The 24,403-nt window shown below is 38.0% G+C and overlaps 2 protein-coding genes across 2 annotated transcripts; both read left to right on the forward strand.

The window, feature by feature from the left end:
* Positions 1-5,227: 5,227 nt before the first annotated feature.
* Positions 5,228-7,524, forward strand: LOC133261016 (olfactory receptor 52P1-like). The gene has a single exon (XM_061439616.1). It carries the CDS (start codon positions 6,562-6,564, stop codon positions 7,522-7,524), a length of 963 nt encoding a protein of 320 aa, XP_061295600.1. The 5' UTR covers positions 5,228-6,561.
* An 11,029-nt stretch (positions 7,525-18,553) lies between these two features.
* On the forward strand, positions 18,554-20,000 carry LOC133261333 (olfactory receptor 52P1-like). The gene has a single exon (XM_061439828.1). The coding sequence runs from the start codon at positions 19,018-19,020 to the stop codon at positions 19,969-19,971; it is 954 nt and encodes a 317-aa protein (XP_061295812.1). The 5' UTR covers positions 18,554-19,017; the 3' UTR covers positions 19,972-20,000.
* Positions 20,001-24,403: the final 4,403 nt, after the last annotated feature.

Raw genomic sequence — 24,403 nt, forward strand, 5'->3', positions numbered from 1 at the left:
AGATGGAGACAAAACATCTCTTAAGTAGAACAGCCAGAATTTCTACCTAGTGAATGCTACTGTTCAAATATTATCTCTCACAAAAATAGCCACTACTTGTTAGATGCTAACAATATACTCACATATATTCCATATACATAATACTCAAAACAACAAAACAAAAGTAAAGTATATTTCTATTACCCATGTTTTAGAGTTAGGAAAACTGAGATATAATTTAAAGGATACAATTCCCTGTAGTTATATGATTTTCCTCAGTAGTATTCAATAGAGCAGATGCAGAATCAAAGGATTTAGATGCAAAGTTGGTGTTTTGGAAAATAGACAAGAAAAAACAGAAAGGAAATAAGACATCTGAGTATTCTGATGAGCAACATTTTGCAGTTATGTTTCACAACATCTGTTTGTGTAGAGAAAAGGAATTTGAGCTCAGTGTTAAAATTTGGAAGAAGATTAGGTGGTGGTTCCTATGATGCAGTATTTTGGAATTAATGTTTTCAGAGGAGCATAATTATAGATGATAATAGATACATGTGTGATGATATAAACTGTAGTGTAACTCATTGTTAGAGGAATGAAAGTGGGAATAATGAATGAATAGTGGGATTCATCCATATACAGTCCAAAGTCATCTATTAATGTAACAATAATGCAGGTTTGATTAAGCAGGCCCAACAGTACTTCAATGAATGGATTTGAGTTCTAGTTATTTTTAGACATCAAAGAAGATGATGAAGAGTGTTTTTCGTGGGTGGTTTGAAAGTGAAGGGAGATGAAAAATAGTGCAAGGGATGAGGCTCCTGACCACTCTCTGTTTTACCCCAATTTAAGAGAAGGGCATATTTAAGAAAGTTTCCATTTTATTTTTCTTACCACCTCTTTCCCTTCTTTCTTTTTTCTCTATAAGATGAGATAATGGGCTGGAATTTTGTGAGATGAAACTGAAGCTATAGACATGAGATAAATAATCTTTCATTTCTCTAGCTTTTTTATTGGAAAAAAAATTGGTATTAATTATTTTTCAAAGTATAATTGTTTTCTCTCAAGCCCTAGAAACTTAAGGGGCTAAAAACATAGATTCAGCATATATAAATTGTTGCTCTTTACTATTTTAATATACTTGACATTCCTTTAATTGTAGCAAATTTGGAATAACAATGGCATCTAGAAAGAAAACAAAACTCAAGGTAACATATACATTAACACATTTGCTTATGAAGAAGAAAAGTAGGTTTGAATTTATGCCTGTTACTCAAAAATATAGTCATGGAATGCTATTTTCAATGTCTCAAAAGAATTTCTTCCATACCCAGTTAGGATGTAGCACCCTGGGGTCATTTGGAGGTAAACTTATGACTCCAAATGCTGCTTTATAGAAAGAAGCACAGTGTTGATAAAAATTAAGAGAATCTGTTTGATTAGACTGGAGAATGCGTGAATTTGATGATAAAGAGATATTTAGGAAGCCTAGAACCAACACTCCCCTCACTTACTGACACAGAGCATTAGGTGCTGGTGGCTTAGATGACAAAGAATCCGCCTGTAATGTGGAAGACCTAAGTTCGATCCCTGGGTCAGGAAGGTCGTCTGGAGGAGGGCATGGCAACCCACTACAGTTTTATTGCCTAGAGAATAGCCATGGGCAGAGGAGCCTGGTGGGCTACAGTCCATGGATCACAAAGAGTCAGACACAACTGAGTGACTAAACACAGTACAATGTGATATTATCAGGCATAAAGATGTCTCAGTCAACATAAAATCACTGACAGTTTAGCTGCGTCCACAATATAAAGTGTGTAGAATACTGGAGACATAAATTCTTTAAGATATGTTTCTTTCATTTAATGTTTTATATGATAGTAGAGTATTTAAAGCAAGTAAATGAATAGTTTCCAAAGGATGTAATATCTGTGCACATCAATGTGTATAAAAGATATAAGCTTATTGCAAAGGAGGGGTCATTAATTGTTCAAAATGGACAGCAAAGAGATTTAGATAATGTTCATTAGGGATTAAAAAGATAAGTAGAAGTTTATCAAGTAGATAAGGGAAAGTAGAATCAAGGCCAAAGCTAAAAAAGATCTAAAAGCATAGAAAAGTAAAAGCAGGTAGTATGATCCCAGAGCTGCTAGAAGTCCTGAATACACTGAAGGAAGGCATGGCAAGACGGAAGGCTGGAAAGAGACTGGGAAAGGATACAGCATAGATTACATTTTTCAACATAGAATGTTTTTTTATTAAATTTTTTTTTTGAGTAAGAGAATGCATTTAATGGTAAGATTTTAAGCAAGCTAAACCATATTTGACTTTCGAAGGATAGCTGATAATGCAAGACGGACTTTATAAACAAAAATATAAACTGCCATAAAATGTGTGCAGCATTAAATATCATAGCTGAAGGAGATGGAGATGGATGATATATGCTATATTTGAAGGATAATAAATAATTCAAGTCAGCAAGATTTAACAATTGCTTGATTTTAGTATTAAAGCTGCAAGGTCAAGGAGCAAACGTAACTCTGAGATATTTTTACCTAAATGACTGTGTGCATGCTCTTGCCAGCATATGAGATACACTTAGATGGATAGTGGAGCTTCCCGGGAAAATATGAATATTGTTTGGGATATCTTGAAGAGCTATTATATAAGACATTGTACAAACAACTAGATTTAATCCGTAATAGGTAGTCTGCAAAGCAGCATTTGTTTTTCTAGCACCGTGTTCTGTGAAGGGGCAAAATTCCAAGTAAGGGACTCTCAGCTAACTGATTGGGATGCAATGCCAAAGTCTGGAGGCAGAAGGAATATTGTATCTATATATTTCAGAAACAGATACAACAACAGAGCAACAGGAAGTTGTAAATCTGTCTGCTGAATATAAAGTAATGAACAACCTAATCAATTTCATTCAAAATAGGCCTAAAATGAAATTGAACAGACTCTCCAGAAGATCATGCTCTTGGAGTCATTCTCTGCAATTCCCTGAAGGTAGCCTGGTCCCTTTAAGTCAAAGCTACTTAACATCTATCTCTTTGGATTATCTTATAAGTAAATTCATTGACAACTAGAGATGTATTTGCTAATATCACAAGCAATTAAGTTTATTTTTTTAATCCTAAGAAATTTTCTTGGAGAGATATCATGTTTGTATTTCTGTGTGTATTGTCTGTGGAGAAGGCAATGGCACCCCACTCCAGTACTCTTGCCTGGAAAATCTCATGGACGGAGGAGCCTGGTAGGCTGCAGTCCATGGGGTCGCTAAGAGTTGGACAAGACTGAGTGACTTCACTTTCACTTTTCCCTTTCATGCATTGGAGGAGGAAATGGCAACCCACTCCAGTGTTCTTGCCTGGAGAATCCCAGGGACAGGGGAGCCTGGTGGGCTGCTGTCTATGGGTTCTCACAGAGTCGGACACAACTGAAGCCACTTAGCAGCAGCAGCAGCAGTGTATTGTCTAGCTTGTTGTACACCTATTCCTCTGTCAAACAGTCATTTGAGTTTTTGGGTCTTTCAAAAGCAGAAAAAATTCTGAAACATGAAAAAAAACCTAGACAGGTATCAGTTACTCTTCTTATTACATTTAAATCTCATTATTTATATACTCAGTACTCCTAGTTTCTCACCTCAAGTCCTTACCTCTGTCTGAGTTTATAAGACTCATTTATGTTGTAGTAATACACTAAGTCTGGATTCTTATAATTTAGGTAAGATTAAATATCTAAAGTCTTCTAAATACTTTCAATGACTAATTTAAATTTTTTTCTTTTTTTAAAAATTTTATTTTATTTTTAAATTTTACACTAATTGTATTAGTTTTGCCAAATATCAAAATGAATATTTTAATTCTTATATTCTTACAAGGAAACACCCTAAATACTGGGCATAGGTCCAGATATGTCTATTTTAATAAGAGAATGCACATACTATATTCAGAAAGTTTTTATCTACACATGTAATATTTGAAAATTCAAACAAAAGAGTATTTTCAATAGGAATATTTATTCATATTTAATGAGCTTTCATACCAGTGGCATGCAGGAGCAAAATTCTAGATATAATAGCAATTCGATTTTTTTTTAAAGTATGTCTTATGAAGACTGAGAAGCACATCCCACAATTATGATACTAGAAGGAAACTCTGTCCTAGGAAGGTTGCTGCTGCTGCTGCTGCTACATGGCTTCAGTCGTGTCCGACTCTGTGCGACCCCATAGACAGCAGCCCACCAGGCTCCCCCGTCCCTGGGATTCTCCAGGCAAGAACACTGGAGTGGGTTGCCATTTCCTCCTCCAATGCATGAAAGGGAAAAGTGAAAGTGAAGTCACTCAGTCCTGTCCGACTCTTAGCGACCCCGTGGACTGCAGCCTACCAGGCTCCTCCGCTCATGAGATTTTCCAGGCAAGAGTACTGGAGGTTAGAAGACATTTATCACAATAAAAGACAAGGTCAGAGCAGGAATCATAGGAAGATACTTGTGACAAGGAGACCTTGAAAACCGAATTGTAGCTGCTTCCTTGGAGAAGGCAATGGCACCCCACCATTAAGACAGGATGGATACCAAAGCCAGAGGCAAGAGCACAAGCCAGGGGTGGGCAGAACACCAGCCAAGCTTTTATTATTCCATGTTCATTTACAGCAGTGTTTTTATTATCTGAAAGGGTAAAGAAGTAAAATTTTCAAAAAAGAAAAAAAATTGGAGGGTTTGGGAAGTATCATTTGCAATTGTTATATTCATCTCTTAAAATGCTAAACAACTTTACATGTAAATCTTTTAATTACATATCATAAGTTTTATGGGATGTTGAACAAAATTAACTACTCTTTATGGTTCAGAAAAGCCAGTTCATCATTATGACCGAAAACATAGTATAGGCTGAAAAAAATTGTGTGGATTAACACATGTCATTACATAAGTACTTATTTTTCAGTTACATAGACAGACCAAGCTGTGTAAGTATAACCATGGCAAAAACTTGTATTTAGAGAATATGCATTTAAAATTCTAATGGCCTATTTTCATTGTTCTACTGTTTTCAGCAGGCATTCCACACTTTTAGGATATGTTTCTGATATACTTATATCTTATGGTTATCTTTAAGATCTTTTAAAGATATTTTCTGAAATAAAAATGCATTAACCAAGAGTGAGGATAGGAGTTTATTTTTAGTGTTCATAAGAATTTTGGTTCCACTTAAATTGTTTGTATTTCTTTTTCTTCTTTCCTGATGTTTAGTTTGTCTGTGAGCTAGTATATTGCTAAAACTACAATTGCCTTCTGTGTGTGTGCTCAGTCATGTCTGACTCTTTGTGACCCCGTGGACTATAACCTCTGGGCTCCTCTGTCTTTGGGATTTTCCCAGCAAGAATACTGGAGTGCATTGCCATTTCCTTCTCCAGGGGATCTTGCCAACCCAGGGATCGAACACATGTCTCCTATGTCTCCTACACCGGCAGGAAAATTCTTTACCAGTAAGCCATCTGGGAAGATCAACTGCCTTTTGTATAACCTGTTAATTATTGTGTGCATGAATGTATCTCTGTATATTTCTATATGCATTTTCACACTTGATCAAAAATTCCCTAAGAATAGTGCTTTGTGTTCTTTCACACAACCCAGAAAACAGTTCTTTGGATTGTTTATGTCACACAACCTAGGCACACAGAAGCAGAAATTTTATCATGACCTGCTTACTTATTAGATAATAAAAATGAAAGAATGGAATACAGTAAAACTGTAAGTCAGGAGAAAATTTTTAAATAACAATTCAGTCTTCTTAATTCCAGATCAAATATTGGAATTTAATATGGTAAAGTGATTTACCTATCCACAGGAGAAGGCAGGAGAAGGCAATGTCACCCCACTCCAGTACTCTTGCCTGGAAAATCCCATGGATGGAGGAGCCTGGAAGGCTGCAGTCCATGGGGTCGCTGAGGGTCAGACACCACTGAGCAACTTCACTTCCACTTTTCACTTACATGCATTGGAGAAGGAAATGGCAACCCACTCCAGTGGTCTTACCTGGAGAATCCCAGGGACTCGTGAGCCTGGTGGGATGCCCTCTATGGGGTCGCACAGAGTTGGACATGACTGAAGTGACTTAGCAGTAGCAGCAGCAGGAGAAGGCAATGGCAACCCACTCCAGTACTCTTGCCTGAAAAATCCATGGACAGAGGAGCCTGGTAGGCTGTAGTCCATGGGGTCACGAAGAGTCAGACATTTACTGAGCGAATTCACTTTCACTTTTCACTTTCATGCATTGGAGAAGGAAATGGCAACCCACTCCAGTGTTCTTGCCTGGAGAATCCTAGGGACGGTGGAGCCTGGTGGACTGCTGTCAATGGGGTCGCACAGAGTTGGACACAACTGAAGCAACTTAGCAGCAGCAGCAGCAGGATAGCAGAAGTTTTTAAGAAAAGTCAGCTCCTCAGAAAGACCATTTTAAAGTGTCTAAAAATTCCATATACAGGACCATGGAAGAATTAATCTGTCATCCTTCTTTTGGCTCATAGGGAGATTCACTTGCCTATTTTTATCGGAGCATGGGAACTGTCCAGTTTTAACATGGCAGACAATGCTACTCATCACTACATTTCATCTTTCTTCTTGGTTGGTATTCCTGGGTTGCAAGATTTTCACTGCTGGATCGGCATTCCTGTCTGCCTCCTGTTTTCCCTGACCCTGCTGGGGAACAGCATAATCAGCATTACCATCAAACTAGAGCCAAGCCTCCACCAGCCTATGTATTTCTTCCTTGGCATGCTGGCAATGAATGATATGGCCCTTGCCTCTTCCACAGCCCCCAAGATGCTTGGCATCTTTTGGCTGGATGCACATTGGATTGACTTTGATATCTGCCTAGCACAGTTGTATTTCATCCACACATTCTGCATAATTGAGTCAGCCCTCTTAGTTGCCATGGCCTTTGATCGCTATGTAGCTATTTGCATCCCACTACAATATACAACCCTCCTGACAACAACAATGGTCATGAAAATGGGTCTAGCTAGTGTGGTCCGAGCTACCTTCCTGGTTTTGCCAGGTCCCTTTCTCATTAGAAGACTACCATATTATACCAAATATGTCATCAATCATGCCTATTGTGAGCACATGGCTGTGGTGAAATTGGCTAGTGCAAACACCCATGTTAACAGAACATATGGAATCTGTGTGGCCCTTTCAGTGATGGTACTGGACCTTGGGCTCATAGCCACATCCTATCTCAAAATCCTCCAGGCGGTCTTCCGGCTCTCCTCTCAGCATGCCCGCTCAAAAGCACTGGGCACCTGTGCTGCCCATGTGTGCACTATCCTTGTCTCCTACACACCTGCACTCTTTAGCTTTCTAACTCACCGCATTGGCAAGACGGTGCCTCCAAGCGTCCATATCATTTTTGCAAGTTTGTACCTTCTGGTGCCACCCACAGTCAATCCCCTTGTCTATGGTGTCAAGACCAAGCAGATTCGTGACCGAGTGATTGGTCTCTTTTTCCCAAACAAAAAAGTTTCTGAAAACGAAAACTTGTAAATTCCAGCCCACATTTGTAGAACATGATTCTCAAAGTCATGGCTACAGTGATGAATAACACAGCTCTAGTCTCCAACTATTTTTTCTGGGGTTTTCTATGCCTTAATTATAACAAACTGTGGAAAATTCTTCATGACATGGGAATACCAGACCACCTTTCCTGCCTCCTGAGTAATCTGTATGCAGGTCAAGAAGCAACAGTTAGAACTGGACATGGAACAACAGACTGGTTCCAAATAGGGAAAGGAGTACATCAAGGCTATATATTGTCACCCCGCTTATTTAACTTCTATGCAGAGTACATAATGCAAAATGCCAGGCTGGATGAAGCACAAGCTGGAATCAAGATTGCCAGGTGAAATATCAATAATGTAAGATATGCAGATGACACCACCCTTATGGCAGAAAGCGAAGAAGAACTAAAAATCCTCTTAATGAAAGTGAAAGAGGAGAGTGAAAATTTTGGCTTAAAACTCAACATTAAGAAAAATAAGATCATATTCAGTCGCTCAGTTGTGTCTGACTCTTTACAACCCCATGAATCACAGCACGCCAGGCCTCCCTGCTATCATCAACCCTCGGAGTTCACCAAAACACATGTCCATCGAGTCGGTGATGCCATCCAGCCATCTCATCCTCTGTCGTCCCCTTCTCCTCCTGCCCCCAATTCCTCCCAGCATCAGGGTCTTTTCCAATGAGTCAACTCTTTACATGAGGTGGCCAAAGTACTGGAGTTTCAGCTTCAGCATCAGTCCCTCCAATGTACACCCAGGACTGATCTCCTTTAGGATGGACTGGTTGGATCTCCTTGTGGTCCAAGAGACTCCAAGAGTCTTCTCTGACAGCACATTTCAAAAGCATCAATTCTTCGGGCCTCAGCTTTCTTCACAGTCCAACCCACACCCGTACACGACCACTGGAAAAACCATAGCCTTGACTAGACAGACCTTTGTTGGCAAAGTAATATCTGTTTTTCAATACGCTGTCTAGGTTGGTCATAACTGTCCTTCCAAGGAGTAAGCGTCTTTTAATTTAATGGCTGCAGTCACCATCTGCAGTGATTTTGGAGCCCCAAAAAATAAAGTCTGGCACTGTTTGCACTGTTTCCCCATCTATCTGCCATGAAGTGATGGGACCAGATGCCATGATCTTCATTTTCTGAATGTTGAGCTTTAAGGCAACTTTTTCACTCTCCTCTTTCACTTTCATGAAGAGGCTTTTTAGTTCCTTTTCACTTTCTGCCATAAGGGTGGTGTGATCTGCATATCTGAGGTTATTGATATTTCTGCCAGCAATCTTGATTCCAGCCTGTGCTTCTTCCAGCCCAACTTTTCTCATGATGTACTCTGCGTATAAGTTAAATAAGCCAGGTGACAATATACAGCCTTGATGTACTCCTTTTCCTATTTGGAACCAGTTTGTTGATCCATGTCCACTTCTGACTGTTGCTTCCTGACCTGCATATAGGTTTCTCAAGAGGCAGGTCAGGTGGTCTGGTAGTCCCATCTCTTTCAGAATTTTCTGCAGTTTATTGTGATCCACAGAGTCAAAGACTTTGGCGTAGTCAATAAAACAGAAATAGATGTTTTTCTGAAACACTCTTGCTTTTTCGATGATCCAGTGGATGTTGTCAATTTGATCTCTGGTTCCTCTGCCTTTTCTAAAACCAGCTTGAATATCTGGAAGTTCACGGTTCATGTATTGCTGAAGCCTGGCTTGGAGAATTTTGAGCATTACTTTACTAGTGTGTGAGATGAGTGCAATTGTGTGGTAGTTTGAGCATTCTTTGGCATTGCCTTTCTTGGGATTGGAATGAAAACTGACCTTTTCCAGTCCTGTGGCCACTGCTGAGTTTTCCAATTTTGCTGCCATACTGAGTGCAGCACTTTCACAGCATCATCTTTCAGGATTTGGAATAGCTCCACTGGAATTCCATCACCTCCACTAGCTTTGTTCATAGTGATGCTTTCTAAGGCCCACTTGACTTCACATTCCAGGATGTCTGGCTCTAGGTGAATGATGATACCATCGTGATTATCTTGGTTGTGAAGCTCTTTTCTGTCCAGTTCTTCTGTATATTCTCGCCACCTCTGCTTTTAAGTTAGTAAAAGTTAATTCAGGAAGATAACTTCAAATAAGTATGAAAATTCCAGAAGTACAAAACATAGTGAAAGATTTTCATTACTTTAAGTAAAACATAGAATTGTTGTAGAGCTGACACACTCTAGACAAAGGTAGTAGAGTAAATGGTAAGACATATTTTCAAAGTTTGGGTCAAGATTTAGGTGAAAATATCCAAGAACATTCACAAATTCATAAGAAAAATTCAGCCTCTCCAAAAGAAAACTTAAAAGTATAAACAAACAATTTACAAAAGAGAAAAATGACAAAAATGACAAAATACTCTCCAATATATGAGTAAACGTTCAAACCCTGTAGTAATGAAGAAGGTAAAAATTTTAAAGATACAGAAAAACCATTTAAGGGCCCATTATTAGATAATAAAAAAATAAAAACATTACAATTGCCAGGAATATAAAGAAATAATGCAATATGATCATGTATTGCACAGTTGGAAAAACAAGAGACAAATTGGGCCATAATGGAGAATAATCCAGACTCACTAACTGTGAAGGACTTAATACACATGAGCCTGTAAATGTATGTGAGCACATATTAATAGGGAAGAAGAAAGTTACAGTGCTTGGATGTGTGGAAATTTTGTCTCAGTAAGATTACACTAGGGAAAATAAATAACAGAACACAGCTCATAAAATATCCTGAACTACCTTTACACTTTCAGATGACCTTAATCTTTTCCTAAGGCAGGTATAAATTTGATGAAAGTCATCCTGGAGTTAAGGTTTGTAATTTGCTGCTCTCAGTTTTCAGATAGCTTGCCCACAATAAACTGATTTGCTCTTAGTATTCTCACAGATTTCTCCAGTGAACTATTAATATATATTTGATTGTCATCTCAGGAATCTCATTCGATTGTGCTTCATGGAACAGTCTTTCAAGATCCTGTTTTCAAAAGGAAATCTCTGAACAGTGTTGGTGGGAATGTAAATTGGTTCAGCCATTGTGTATGGAAAACAGTATGGAAGATCTTCAAAAATATAAGAATAGAACTACCATACAATCCAGCAATTCTACTTCTGGATATTTATTCAAAGAAAATAAAAACACTAACTTGAAAAGATACATGAATCCCTATGTTAATTGCAGTCACCAATTTACAACAGCCAGGATATGAAAGCAAGCTAAGTGTCCATGCATAGGTGAATGGATAAAAAAGATGTGGTATGAATATATATGTATGTCTATATAGATGTGGTACATGTATCTGTACATCTGCCTATCTATAAGATAGATAGATTATAGAATATTACTCAGCCATACAAAGGAATAAATTCTTATCATTTGCAACAATAGGGATGGATATGAGGGTGATATACTAAGTGAAATAAGTCAAAGAGGGAAAAGAAATACTGTATGATTTCACTTATATATGGAATCTGAAAAAGAAAAAAAAGCAAACAAAACAAAATAAAAAGAGACTCATAGAAACGGGGACAAATTGGTGGTTGCCAGAGGGGAGGGCCATGGGGGGAAGGACAAAATAGGTGAAGTAGATTAAGAAGTAAAAACTTCCACTATAAAACAATTCATGGGGGAGTGTATAGTCAATAATCCTGGAATGACTTTGTATAGTGACGGATGATAATTGTTCTTACAATAAAATTTCAGTTCAGTATCAGTTCAGTTCAGTATCAATTCAGTTCAGTTGCTCAGTCATGTCCGACTCTTTGTGACCCCATGGACTGCAGCACACCAGGCCTCCCTGTCTGTCACTAATTCCCAGAGTTTAGTCAAACTCATGTGCATTGAGTTGGTGATGCCATCCAACCAACTCATCCTCTGCCGTCCCCTTCTCCTCCCGCCTTCAATCTTTCCCAGCATCAGGGTCTTTTCAAAAGAGTCAGTTCTTTGCATCAGGTTGCCAAAGTACTGGAGTTTCAGCTTTGGCATCAGTCCTTCCAATGAATACACAGGACTGATTTCCTTTAGGATGGACTGGTTGGATCTCCTTGCAATCCAAAGGCCTCTCAAGAGTCTTCTCCAACACCGCAGTTCAAAAGCATCAATTCTTTGGCCCTGAGCTTTCTTTATACTCCAACTCTCACATCCATACATGACTACTGGGAAAACCATAGCTTTGACTAGATGGACCTTTGCTGGCAAAGTAATGTCCCTGCTTTTTAACATGCTGTCTAGGTTGGTCATAACTTTTCTTTGAAGGAGCAAGAATCTTTTAATTTCATGGCTGCAGTCACCATCTGCAGTGATTTTGCAGCCCAGAAAAATAAAGTCTGTCGCCATTTCCACTTTTTCCCCATCTGTTTGCCATGACGTCATGGGACTGGATGCCATGATTGTAGTTTTCTGAATGTTGAGCTTTAAGCCAACTTTTCCACCATCCTCTTTCATTTTCATCAAGAGGCTCTTTAGTTCTTCTTCATTTTCTGCCATAAGGGTGGTGTCATCTGCATATCTGAGGTTATTGGTATTTCTTCCAGCAGTCTTGATTCCAGCCTGTGTTTCATCCAGCCCAGCACTTCTCATGATGTACCCTGCATATAAGTTAAATAAACAGGGTAACAATATACAGCCTTGACATACTCCTTTTCCTATTTGGAACCAGTCTGTTGTTCCATGTCCAGTTCTAACTGTTGCTTCCTGACCTGCATACAGATTTCTCAAGAGGCAGATCAGGTGGTCTTGTATTCCCATCTCTTTCAGAATTTTCCAGAGATTGTAGTCATCCACACTGTCAAAGGCTTTGGCATAATCAATAAAGCAGCAATACATGATTTTCTGGAACTCTCTTGCTTTTTCGATGATCCAGCTAATGTTGGCAATTTGATCTCTGGTTCCTCTGCCTTTTCTAAAACCAGCTTGATCATCTGGAAGTTCATAGTTCACGTACTGTTGAAGCCTGGCTTGAAGAATTTTGAGCATTACTTTACTAACGTGTGAGATGAGTGCTAGTGTATGGTAGTTGGAGCATTCTCTGGCAGTGCCTTTCCTTGTGAATGGCATGAAAACTGACCTTTTCCAGTCCTGTAGCCACTGTTGAGTTTTCCAAATTTGCTGGCATATTGAGTGCAGCACTTTCACAGCATCAACTTTCGGGATTTGAAATAGCTCAACTGGAATTCCATCACCTCCACTAGATTTGTTTGTAGTGATGCTTCCTAAGGCCCATGAGTTCACATTCCAGGATGTCTGACTCTAGGTGAGGATCACACCATTGTGATTGTCTTGGCCATGAAGATCTTTTTTTATATAGTTCTTCCATGTATTCTTGCTGCCTCTTCTTAATATCTTCTGCTTCTATTAGGACCATACCATTTCTGTCCTTTTTGAGCCCATCTTCACATGAACTGTTCCCTTGGAATCTCTAATTTTCTTGAAGAGATCTTTAGTCTTTCCCATTCTGTTGTTTTCCTCTATTTCTTTGCATTGATCACTAAGAAAGGCTTTCTTATCTCTCCTTGCTATTTTTTGGAACTCTGCATTCAAATGGGTATATCTTTCCTTTTCTCCTTTGCTTTTTGCTTCTTTTCTTTTCACAGCTATTTGTAAGGCCTCCTCAGACAGCCATTTCCTCTTTTGTGTTTCTTTTTCTTGGAGATGGTCTTGATCCCTGTCTCCTGTACAATATCAGGAACCTGCATCCATAGTTCATCGGGTGCTCTATCAGATCTAATCCCTCAATCTATTTCTCACTTCCACTGTATAATCATAAGAGATTTGATTTAGGTCATACCTGAAGGATCTAATGGTTTTCCCTACTTTCTTCAATTTAAATCTGAATTTGGCAATGAGGAATTCATGATATGAGAGCCACAGTCAGCTCCCGGTCTTGTTTTTGCTGACAAGATGGAGCTTCTCCATCTTTGGCTACAAAGAATATAATCAATCTGATTTCAGTATTGACCATCTGGTGATGTCCATGTGTAGAGTCTTCTCTTAATTTGTTGGAAGAGGGTGTTTGCTATGACCAGTGGATTCACTTGGCAAAACTCTATTAGCCTTTGCCCTGCTTCATTCTGTACTCCGAGGCCAAATTTGCCTCTTATTCCAGGTGTTTCTTGACTTCCTCCTTTTGCATTCCAGTCACCTATAATGAAATGGACATCTTTTTTGGGTGTTAGTTCTGGGAGGTCTCGTAGGTCTTAGAACTATTCAACTCAGCTTCTTCAGCAGTTACTTGTCGGGGCATAGACTTGGATTACCATGATATTGAATGGTTTGCCTAGGAAATAAACAGAGATCTTTCTGTCATTTTTGAGATTGAATCCAAATACCGCACCTCTGACTCTTTTGTTAACTATGATGGCTCCTCTATTTCTTCTAAAGGGATTCTTGCCCACGGTAGTAGATATAATGTTCATCTGAGTTAAATTCACCTATTCAATCCATTTTAGTTCCCTGATTCCTAAAATGTTGACACTCACTCTTGCTATTTCCTGTTTGACCACTTTCAATTTGCCTTGATTCATGAAACTAGCATTCCAGGTTCCTATGCAATATTGCTCTTTACAGATTGGACTTTGCTTCTTTCACCAGTCACAGCCACAACTGAGTGTTGTTTTTGTTTCAGCTCTGTCTATTCTTTCTGGAGTTATTTAGCCACTGATCTCCAGTAGCATATTGGGCAACTACCAACCACGGGAGTTCATCTTTCAGTGTCCTATCTTTTTCAAATGTATAAAAATATTAAATCACTATGTTTTATACCTGAAACCATAACCAAGTAGGAACCTATAGGGTCTTCCCAGGACAGAGCCCATCCTGTCCTCCACCTATCTTTTGTTTGTAGAAAAACGTTAGCTTCACAGGCCTTTGTCTAGTTACAAAGAATAAATTTCATGAGAGAAAATGCAGAAAGAAAGGAAAACTATGAAGCAAGACAAGATAATAATAGTTTAACCACTAAACAAAGTCAAGGACCTTTCACTTCCTCCTCAATGGCTATCAATAGTATCGTGAAACCACCACTAGGAAGAAGAAGTTAACTATATGCTGATCACAAGAACAAAGATCCCAGACTCTTTGAAACCAGGTTGAGGATGTTGACTCCGGATTAACGCACCACCAACCAATTACATGAGATCTCTGCCTATCCACACCACATTGGTTCTACCTTCTTACAACTCCGATGCAAAATGATCATACAAGGGCAAAAGAACAGTGGCACCACAGTTCTAGGAAGAACCTCATTTGTTCCTGGAAAACTAAGATGTATACCAACACCCTCCTCCATTAACCTTGACCTTAAAGTCTTGCCTTAATCATCCCCTGGGCTTCCCTGATAGCTCAGTTGGTAAAGAATCAGCCTGGCTTGCAGGAGACTCCAGTTCGATTCCTGGGTTGGGAAGATATGTTGGAGAAGGGATAGGCTATCCACTCCAGTATTCTTGGACCTCCTTTGTGACTCAGCTGGTAAAAAATCTGCCTGCAATGTGGGAGACCTGGGATCAATTCCCGGGTTGGGGAGATCCCCTGGAAAAGCGAAAGGCTACCCACTCCAGTATTCTGGCCTGGAGAATTCCATGGATTGTATAGTCTATGGGATTGCAAAGAGTTGGACACGACTGAGCAACTTTCACTTTCACTTCACTTTCAATCATCCCCTCGGTGACAATTTGATTTGTGAACTAAGTTCCCTGCTTCTCCATTCTCTGGCAGTTGAATAAAACTTGTGCTGCTTCAATCTCAGCTTAGGTTTAATTTTGGCTATGCAAACCTGGAAGTGGAAAAGAAACTTCCTTGCCTAAACAGGGGGCCTCAGCTGTGCTAAGGCCCAAATAAGGGTCCATATGACCTAATTCATTAACAAAACTAATATAATATTGTATGTTAATCGTAATTCATTTTTTTTTAAATACTACATTCTGCAATGGAGAAACACATAAGAGCTATCAATACAAGCTCTGGGGAGTTTAGAATATTAACATAGCTATTTCAGAAGCATGGGGCTTCCCAGGTGGCCCTAGTGGTAAAGAGCCCACCCACCAGTGCAGGAGACATGGTTCCATCCCTGGGTTGGGATGGCATGAAAACTCACTCTAGTATTTTTGCCTGGAGAATCCCCTGGACAGAGGAGCCTGGTGGACTACAATGCATAGGGTTGCAAAGAGTCAGACACAACTGAAGTGACTTAATACACACGCATTCCAGAAGTACGTTGTTATTGCACTGTGTTTATTCTTGGCCCAGTCCTCTTTCAACTTTATGTCTCCTAAGGGATCCATCAGCCTCTCAAACAGAGGGGCCTCCTGAGCATTGGAATAGCACATTAAAAAGTGGCCATAACTCTCAACTTAACCACAGAGTCCTCACTGTTCCAATGGTAACCACTGTCATATTTTTAAACCATTCCCACATACGCATATTGGCCTACATGCTACAATGCAAGACTATCATTTGAGGATTTGCAGAGAACAGCAGTTATCTTTTGTTATCATCTATGCTATATCATGAGCTGTGAGATAGAATTCAAGATAAAGCAGGTGAAAGTAGAGCAGGAAAGGAGGATTTATAAATGTATAAATGATGTTACACATTTATAAGAAACAACTGAGTGATGTCAGTAATGTGATTTGGTAGTAGAAAAGAGGAACCAAATAAAATTGTACATATAAATATATGCATACTGTATCACTATTGTTTATGGAAGAGCATAACTGTCTTTGGAAATTTCTGCTACAGGGAAGTTTCTGGTTATATAACTCATAACCAGAAACAATTTTGAAAGCACATATTCTAAGAAGACAGTTGAAATAAATGAAGGGTAGTTAATGACTATGAATAAACAAACCATCTCTGGTGAGTCAGAAGCCTTGAGAGCAAGATAATAGTCTGTGAAATTCTTAAGAGACTGTAAAGGATGTAGAGAAACATTACATCAACCATTCCTCAGAATCTACTGAGCGCTTACTGAGATTGTGTACATTTCTTGGATATGCATAGTCTGATGACAGAGATTCACTTGAAAATAAATGCACACAATGCATAAGGTAAGAGATCTAACAGAAATAGGGACTTAATAGCTGCGTGACTGAGGTACTAGAAATAAACAGAGGAGGCAAGGATAATTCTGATAATTCCTAATTTAATGGCTGGGTGGCTATTGTTGTCAGCAAAATAAGATACATAACATAGAAGAGGAGGGGAAAACTTATTGAATTAATTTTGGGGTATCTTTTTGTGTAATTATTAAAATACCTTAATATAAAGTTTATAATGCATTCAACAAAGACTGTTTAGAAAATACAATGGCATTCCAAAAGAGTCAGCTCTACTGGAGTGGCAGATTTCAGCCAAGGGCAACACTGACTGACTGAGAAACAGGCAAAATATCAAAGCCCAGAGTGTCAGAAAGAATTAGATACTTATGTGGTTTAGAAGCAGATGGAATGAACGTGACAGCAGAATGTTAGAGAGGTCTTGAGCAGATATTCTGACTACCTAAGCAGATTGTCTGCTGAGGCTAATATAAAGAATGACTTTATTGAAACCAGTGAATTTCTCCAAAGTTTCTTTCAACATAAGCATGAGAGAAGACAGAAGAACTTCTAGGTGGGAAGGGTGACTGTACAAACAGAGTATGATTTAGGGGTAGTTCTCCATAATTTCCTCATCTGTGTGCCATGTTCTAGGGCTCTGACAGAAAGCCTCTGTTGTTTAAAGCAAGGGGAAGTCACTTTTTCTTGGTATTGATTAGACATGCTATCATCTTATAAGTAAATTTATTGGAAACTAAAAGACTATTTTTCCAATATTATTTTATATTTATCAAGATAAATTATTCTTGTTTGTAATGTAATTTTTTCTAGCTAAAAGGTATGGGTTTATTTCGAAGTGGGTTAACCTCTTGTATGTTTGATTCTCCCAGAGGCAGGTGTAAGAATGGAACCTGGCAAAATTTCCAAGAATAAAACAATCATTTAAGGATTTTCAAAGAGCAGAAGTTTAATAATACTTGAAAACCTTTCATACTTGAATGTTCACTATTGTAGATTTTGTCTTAATTTTTTTTTTCTCTGTCTAGGTTATAGACTTGGTAACTTATGTAGTAATTTCCAAAATTCTAGGATTCTAAATTGTAGCTAAAGTTAAGTTTTGAATTTTTTGGAAATATTTATGACTGATTTTACATTTTCAATTTCTTACAATAATACACTTCAAATGCTTACTCACATAGGTTGAGTGTATCATATGTTTAATAGAGGAAGACACAGAAGCAGGCAAGTTTGTTTTTTTTTTTTTTTCATACAGATATTATGAAAACAACTATACAAGGAATCATTTCCGTTAGGTATACTTCTCAATATATATTGACTTTCATGTAAATAGAATTCAGAATCAGAAAGCAAGATATTGGGAACAATTATATACTAAAAAGCACATTAAGAAAAGTGGGGTGCATATTCCAGAATTACAGTACTAGGTAGAAACTGGATCTTAGGAAGGATAGGGCCCAGTTATCATAACTAATGAAGGTGGTCAGAGCAGGAGTCATCAGAAACTACTTTTGCTGCTAAGACCAAAAAAGCTGAATTGTATTTTCCTTGCTCTTCCCTCTCATCAGGGAGGATGGATGCCAGAGTCAGAGGTAGGGCTGCCTTCAGCAGGGATTGTTGGTATTCCAGAGACAAGGCTGAGCTTAGCAACACTTGTGTGCTTATTTGCAGCACGTATAGATCATTTGATAGCATAAAGAAATAAAATATCCATTTTTCCCCTTTTTATATGGTTGTAATATGGTGTCCATCTTCAGATCTTCTTAAGGAGTTAATCTAAAATAGGAAAAATTTGTCTTTGGTTGATGATTAAGCCCTTATTGTCCTTATTTTCATAAGCTTTGTTTTTATGCTTTAGAGTTAGGTCTTATTCTACTATGTGCTCTATGGATAAGAGTATTATTAAAATAATGATTGCATTTTGAAATCCCTGTTAATTTTTGTGTGTGTTTATGTATGTGTATTCATACTTGATCTCCATTTTCTTTAAAAGACTTGACTTACTTCTTTTCTAAAACCGTTTACATCAGAATCCAACATTGCCTTTTGCACAGTGATGAAGTTATTATGTTGCTAACTGATCCTCTAACAAGAAATACATGCTACAGGGAGAATTGGAAAAAAAAAAATTGAAAACTCAGGAAAAAATATCTGAAATAAATAAACTTAATCTTTTCATTTGCAGGTGAAGATTCCAGGACTAAGAATGGGGACATTGCTAACCTGATGATTGACAGAGGTTTAGAAGAAGAGTCAGCCCTTCAAGCAGGTCATTTGCAGTGTGCCTGGATTCCACACATATAGGGCCTTTGGAAAAACAGTCTGTCATCCTACTTTTTGCACAGAGGGATTTGACCAGCTACTTTCTGTCTAAGCATGCAACCTATTGACTTTTAACATGGCAGACAATGCTACTCATCACTACATTTCATCTTTCTTCTTGGTTGGTATTCCTGGGTTGCAAGATTTTCACTGCTGGATCGGCATTCCTGTCTGCCTCCTGTTTTCCCTGACCCTGCTGGGGAACAGCATAATCAGCATTACCATCAAACTAGAGCCAAGCCTCCACCAGCCTATGTATTTCTTCCTTGGCATGCTGGCAATGAATGATATGGCCCTTGCGTCTTCCACAGCCCCCAAGATGCTTGGCATCTTTTGGTTGGATGCACATTGGATTGACTTTGATATCTGCCTAGCACAGTTGTATTTCATCCACACATTCTGCATAATTGAGTCAGCCCTCTTAGTTGCCATGGCCTTTGATCGCTATGTAGCTATTTGCATCCCACTACAATATACAACCCTCCTGACAACAACAATGGTCATGAAAATGGGTCTAGCTAGTGTGGTCCGAGCTACCTTCCTGGTTTTGCCATGTCCCTTTCTCATTAGAAGACTACCATATTATACCAAATATGTCATCAATCATGCCTATTGTGAGCACATGGCTGTGGTGAAATTGGCTAGTGCAAACACCCATGTTAACAGAACATATGGAATCTGTGTGGCCCTTTCAGTGATGGTATTGGACCTTGGGCTCATAGCCACATCCTATCTCAAAATCCTCCAGGCGGTCTTCCGGCTCTCCTCTCAGCATGCCCGCTCAAAAGCACTGGGCACCTGTGCTGCCCATGTGTGCACTATCCTTGTCTCCTACACACCTGCACTCTTTAGCTTTCTAACTCACCGCATTGGCAAGAAGGTGCCTCCAAGTGTCCATATCATTTTTGCAAGTTTGTACCTTCTGGTGCCGCCCACAGTCAATCCCCTTGTCTATGGTGTCAAGACCAAGCAGATTCGTGACCGAGTGATTGGTCTCTTTTTCCCAAACAAAAAAATTTCTGAAAACTAAGATATTTAAATACAAACCCATGGTGGTAGAATCTGTTTCATGAAGTCATAGTACATTAATAACAGTTACAACCTTGTCCCCAACATATTTTTTGATTCATCTATGGTTTTAATCGGGGATATTTGATGCTGTACATTTATTTTTTTCTCTATTTTCAATTTTTATGCTTTCTTTCTTTTAGAACTAAAAATGTGTTTCTTCACATTCACAAATATTAAATTATTGAAATACTTAGCATTTCAATAAATGTTAGCAACAATTGTTATTTGTTGTTAATATTACTTCACATTCTATATTTATTCATAATATTTAATAATATCCACTCATGTGAAATGACTAGGTTAGTTATTGTAACAATTTAAAACTTCTCAACATACTGGACATTGCCATTCTTGAAAACATTTTTTTCCATTTTTAATTGTTACATGCTTTGTTTAAAAACTGTAGAGTAAAAATCATTTTTAAGTGTCTTTTTACTTATTATTTTAGTAGCAATGATGAATCAGCATGCCAAAAATGAAGCACATTTCTCTCAATGTTATGTATTTATTCCAATACGTTTGCTCTTCTTTTAGGTATCATGGTAGATTTTTCAGTCTCCTTATGTCTGATCAGTATTATAATATTTTGGCAACCTCCTAGGCAAGAGTCACTTCTATTTTACTAAGGAAATGTCCAATCAGGGTAACCTGGTAACATGATTATGGATTCTCAGTAACACTTGAAATACTTAATCACTTTCACTTCACACTTGTGAAAGTCCTATTTATCCATGTTCAGTTCCCTTTTCTTTGTCTTCAGAGAATATCAATTTTTCAGTCACATTCATCCAGTGCTGTTTGCAAGCAATTTGCTTCGTAATTAGGAACATTCACTTTACTATGCATGTAACACAGAGGGTCCTAATTAAGACCCATCTATAAATGCTCCGTGCAAAATATCCTTTTACTTTTAGGATTGTTTTATGGAATGAATGCTCATTGAATTGGAAATTGTTGATTCTTGACAAAGATTGGAATATATTTTTCAAATACTTATTGGCCAAAGTATGTTTTCAAATGAATGAGCTTCCTAGCCTCTGACTTTTTTTCTGCTGTAGCCATAATCTTACCTATTTATAACTGTATTTGTATCTCATTAACTTTTGTATGAATTACACTGCAAATAGCTTGATTCCTTACAATAATGTAAGTCTTCCTTTTTTTTTTTTTTTTCAATGAGTGTATGCTGAGTGGCTCTAATGTTGCTTCTGTTACTAATGACTGGCTGTGTTTCATTTTTGACTGTATAAATTCTGAGTTTCATCATTGATTAAACAGAGGAAATAGTTTTTATACTTTATAGTGTCAGAGCAAGGATTAAATTAAATGATGACTGAAACACAGTTATCACAGTAATAAATAATCTTCTTCCATATTATCATGAATAGTGCCAAGATAGGTACTGAAATTTGGAAGATCTGTTAGAAAAGATGTTTTTCCAAATACCAATAGAGTTCTGAAATAGATAGCTCTATATTCCAAATACCAATAGAGCTCTGAAATAGATAGCTCTCTATTTTACAAAGATATCCTCTTAGTTATTCCACATTCTCCAAAATGGACATTTCACACTTATTCACCCACCAAAACCATCCTAAAAAATTTATTGTCTCAGTAAGTAACACATCAAGTCACTTAAGTCAGTGGGAGAATCAGTTAATGTCATAAAGCATTTATTAAGTGTCAAATATTCATCCAAATATATGAGAAACAAAGTAGTAAAAAATGAACTAATTTTTATTTTAAAAAATCAGCATATATCCCAGATAATAAAAAAAAAGATAAATTCAAAGTAACAGTTTAAAAATTGTTCAGGTAATAATGGAATACCAAAACTACCACAAGGAGACAATTTTCTAAGGTATATTGGAGGAGATGCTAGGAAAAGGATGACTTGAATCTTGAAGAGTAATGATAACATATCCAGGTAGTAAGGGTGTCAAAGGTTTTCCAAGAGGCAACATCACAATGGAGGTGAATAGACACTGTATGAAAAGTAAAAATTCATCCAGAAGAGAGTCATGGCATACTAAAAAAGGAGAATAAAACTTAAAGAAAAAAACATAATTAGAAAATCAGGAGGGGAATCCAATAAGAAAATATCCAATTTGGGGCACTGTGATGGTCATAGTTCACCATGAGAAATAAAGAGTTGTACAATGGGAATGGTGAAAGGGCCATACAATCTTGTATGCAATGAATGACCTTGTCTCCAGGTGATAAATCTAGCCAAAAATCAGAATTCATTTAATTAAACACTACATTATACTTTGAACTTATAGAGCCTAATATTACTTTTTACCTACTTCATAGAATATGACTTTGTCAGGTTCATGGGGCAATCTGTAGCACACAGGCTAAATCCATCTTGCTGCCTCTTTTTCTAAATAAAAAAAATGTATTGGATCATCATCATATCCATTGATCAATGTATTGTTGATGGAGGCTTTGACACTATAGGGGCAAATTTGAATTACTAGGACAGAGATCATACAAAAAGTTTAAAATATTCACTGTCAAACTCTTATATAAAAAGTTTGCTAATCTATAATTTAGAGCAACACTTCACTACATCATAATGTGTTAGTTGAGATTCCCCAGTGACTCAGGGGTAAAGAATCTGCCTGCCAATGCAGGTGATGCAGGTTTGATTCCTGGGTCAAGAAGATACCCTGGAGAAGGAAATGGCTACCCACTCCAGTATCCTTGCCTGGAAAATTCCATGGACAGAGAAGTCTTTTGGGCAACAGTCCTCGGGGTTGCATAAGAGTCAGACATGACTTAGTGACCTAAAAACAACAAATTTTTTATCAGATATAGGTCTGTTTTTTCATTCATTGCTTCCTATATACACACATTCATGTGTGTAATTTAATTTAGTTCTAGGAACAACAACAGATTTCGATGACCAAAATGTGCATATATAATACAGAAAAAAACAGTATCCTTTGAGAGATTAATAGATTTTCCTTTTAATAATAGTTATCAGTTCAGTTCATTCGCTCACTCGTGTCCGACTCCTTGCAACCCCAAGGACTACAGCACATCAGGCCTTGCTATCCATCACAAACTCCCCGAGTTTACCCAAACTCATATCCATTGAGTCGGTGATGCCATCCAACCATCTCATCCTCTGTCGTCCCCTTCTCCTCCTGCCTTTAATCTTTGCCAGCATCAGGGTCTTTTCAAATGAATCAGTTCTTCCCATCAGAAGGCCAAAGTATCGGAGTTTCAGCTTCAGCATCAGTCTTCCAATGAATATTCAGGACTGATTTCCTTTAGGATGGACTGGTTGGATCTCCTTGCAGTCCAAGGGACTCTCAAGAGTCTTCTCCAACATCACAGTTCAAAAGCATCAATTCTTTGCTGCTCAGCTTTCTCTATTGTACAACTCTCACATCCATACAAGACTACTGGAAAAACAATAGCTTTGACTAGATGGACCTTTGCTGGCAAAGTAATGTCTCTACTTTTTAATATGCTGTCTAATTGGTCATAACTTTCCTTCCAAGGAGCAAGCATCTTTAAATTTTTTGGCTGCAGTCACCATCTGCAGTGATTTTGGAACCCCCAAAAGCAAAGTCTGTCAATGTTTCCACTGTTTCCCCATCTATTTACCATGAAGTGATAGGACCAGATGCTATGATCTGGTTTTCTGGATGTTGAGCTTTTAGCCAACATTTTCACTCTCCTCTTTCACTTTCATCAAGATGCTCTTTAGTTCTTCACTTTCTGCCATAAGAGTGGCATCATCTGCACATCTGAGGTTATTGATATTTCTCCCAGCAATCTTGAAACCAGCTTGCTATTCATCCAGCCCAGCGTTTCTCATGATGTACTCTGCATATAAGTTAAATAAGCAGGGTAACAATATATAGCCTCGACATACTCCCTTCCTGATTTGGAACCAGTCTGCTGTTCCATGTCCAGTTCTAACTGCTACTTCCTGACCTGCGCACAGATTTCTCTCTGGTATTCTCAACTTTTTCAGAATTTTCCAGAGTTTGTTGTGGTCCACACAGTCAAAATCTTTGGCATAGTCAATAAGCAGAAATAGATGTTTTTTTCTGGAACTTTCTTGCTTTTTTGATGATCCGATGATCCAATGGATATTGGCAATTTGATCTCTGATTCCTTTGCCTTTTCTAAAACCAGCTTGAACATCTGGAAATGCATGCTTCATGTACTATTGAAGCCTGGCTTGGATAATTTTGAGCATTATTTTACTAGTGTGTGAGATGAGTGCAATTGTGTCATAGTTTGAGCATTCTTTGGCATTGAATGAATTGAATGGAATTGAATGGAAGTGAATGACTTGAGCATTCTTAGGGATTGGAATGAAAACTGACCTTTTCCAATCCTGTGGCCACTGCTGAGTTTTCCAAATTTGC

Source organism: Bos javanicus, chromosome 15 (genome assembly GCF_032452875.1).
Source record: "Bos javanicus breed banteng chromosome 15, ARS-OSU_banteng_1.0, whole genome shotgun sequence".
NCBI lineage: Eukaryota > Metazoa > Chordata > Mammalia > Artiodactyla > Bovidae > Bos > Bos javanicus.

Excerpts from the sequence above, each read along its gene's own strand:
- LOC133261016 (XM_061439616.1), top strand. The coding sequence starts at position 6,562 with ATGGCAGACAATGCTACTCATCACTACATTTCATCTTTCTTCTTGGTT.
- LOC133261333 (XM_061439828.1), top strand. The coding sequence starts at position 19,018 with ATGGCAGACAATGCTACTCATCACTACATTTCATCTTTCTTCTTGGTT.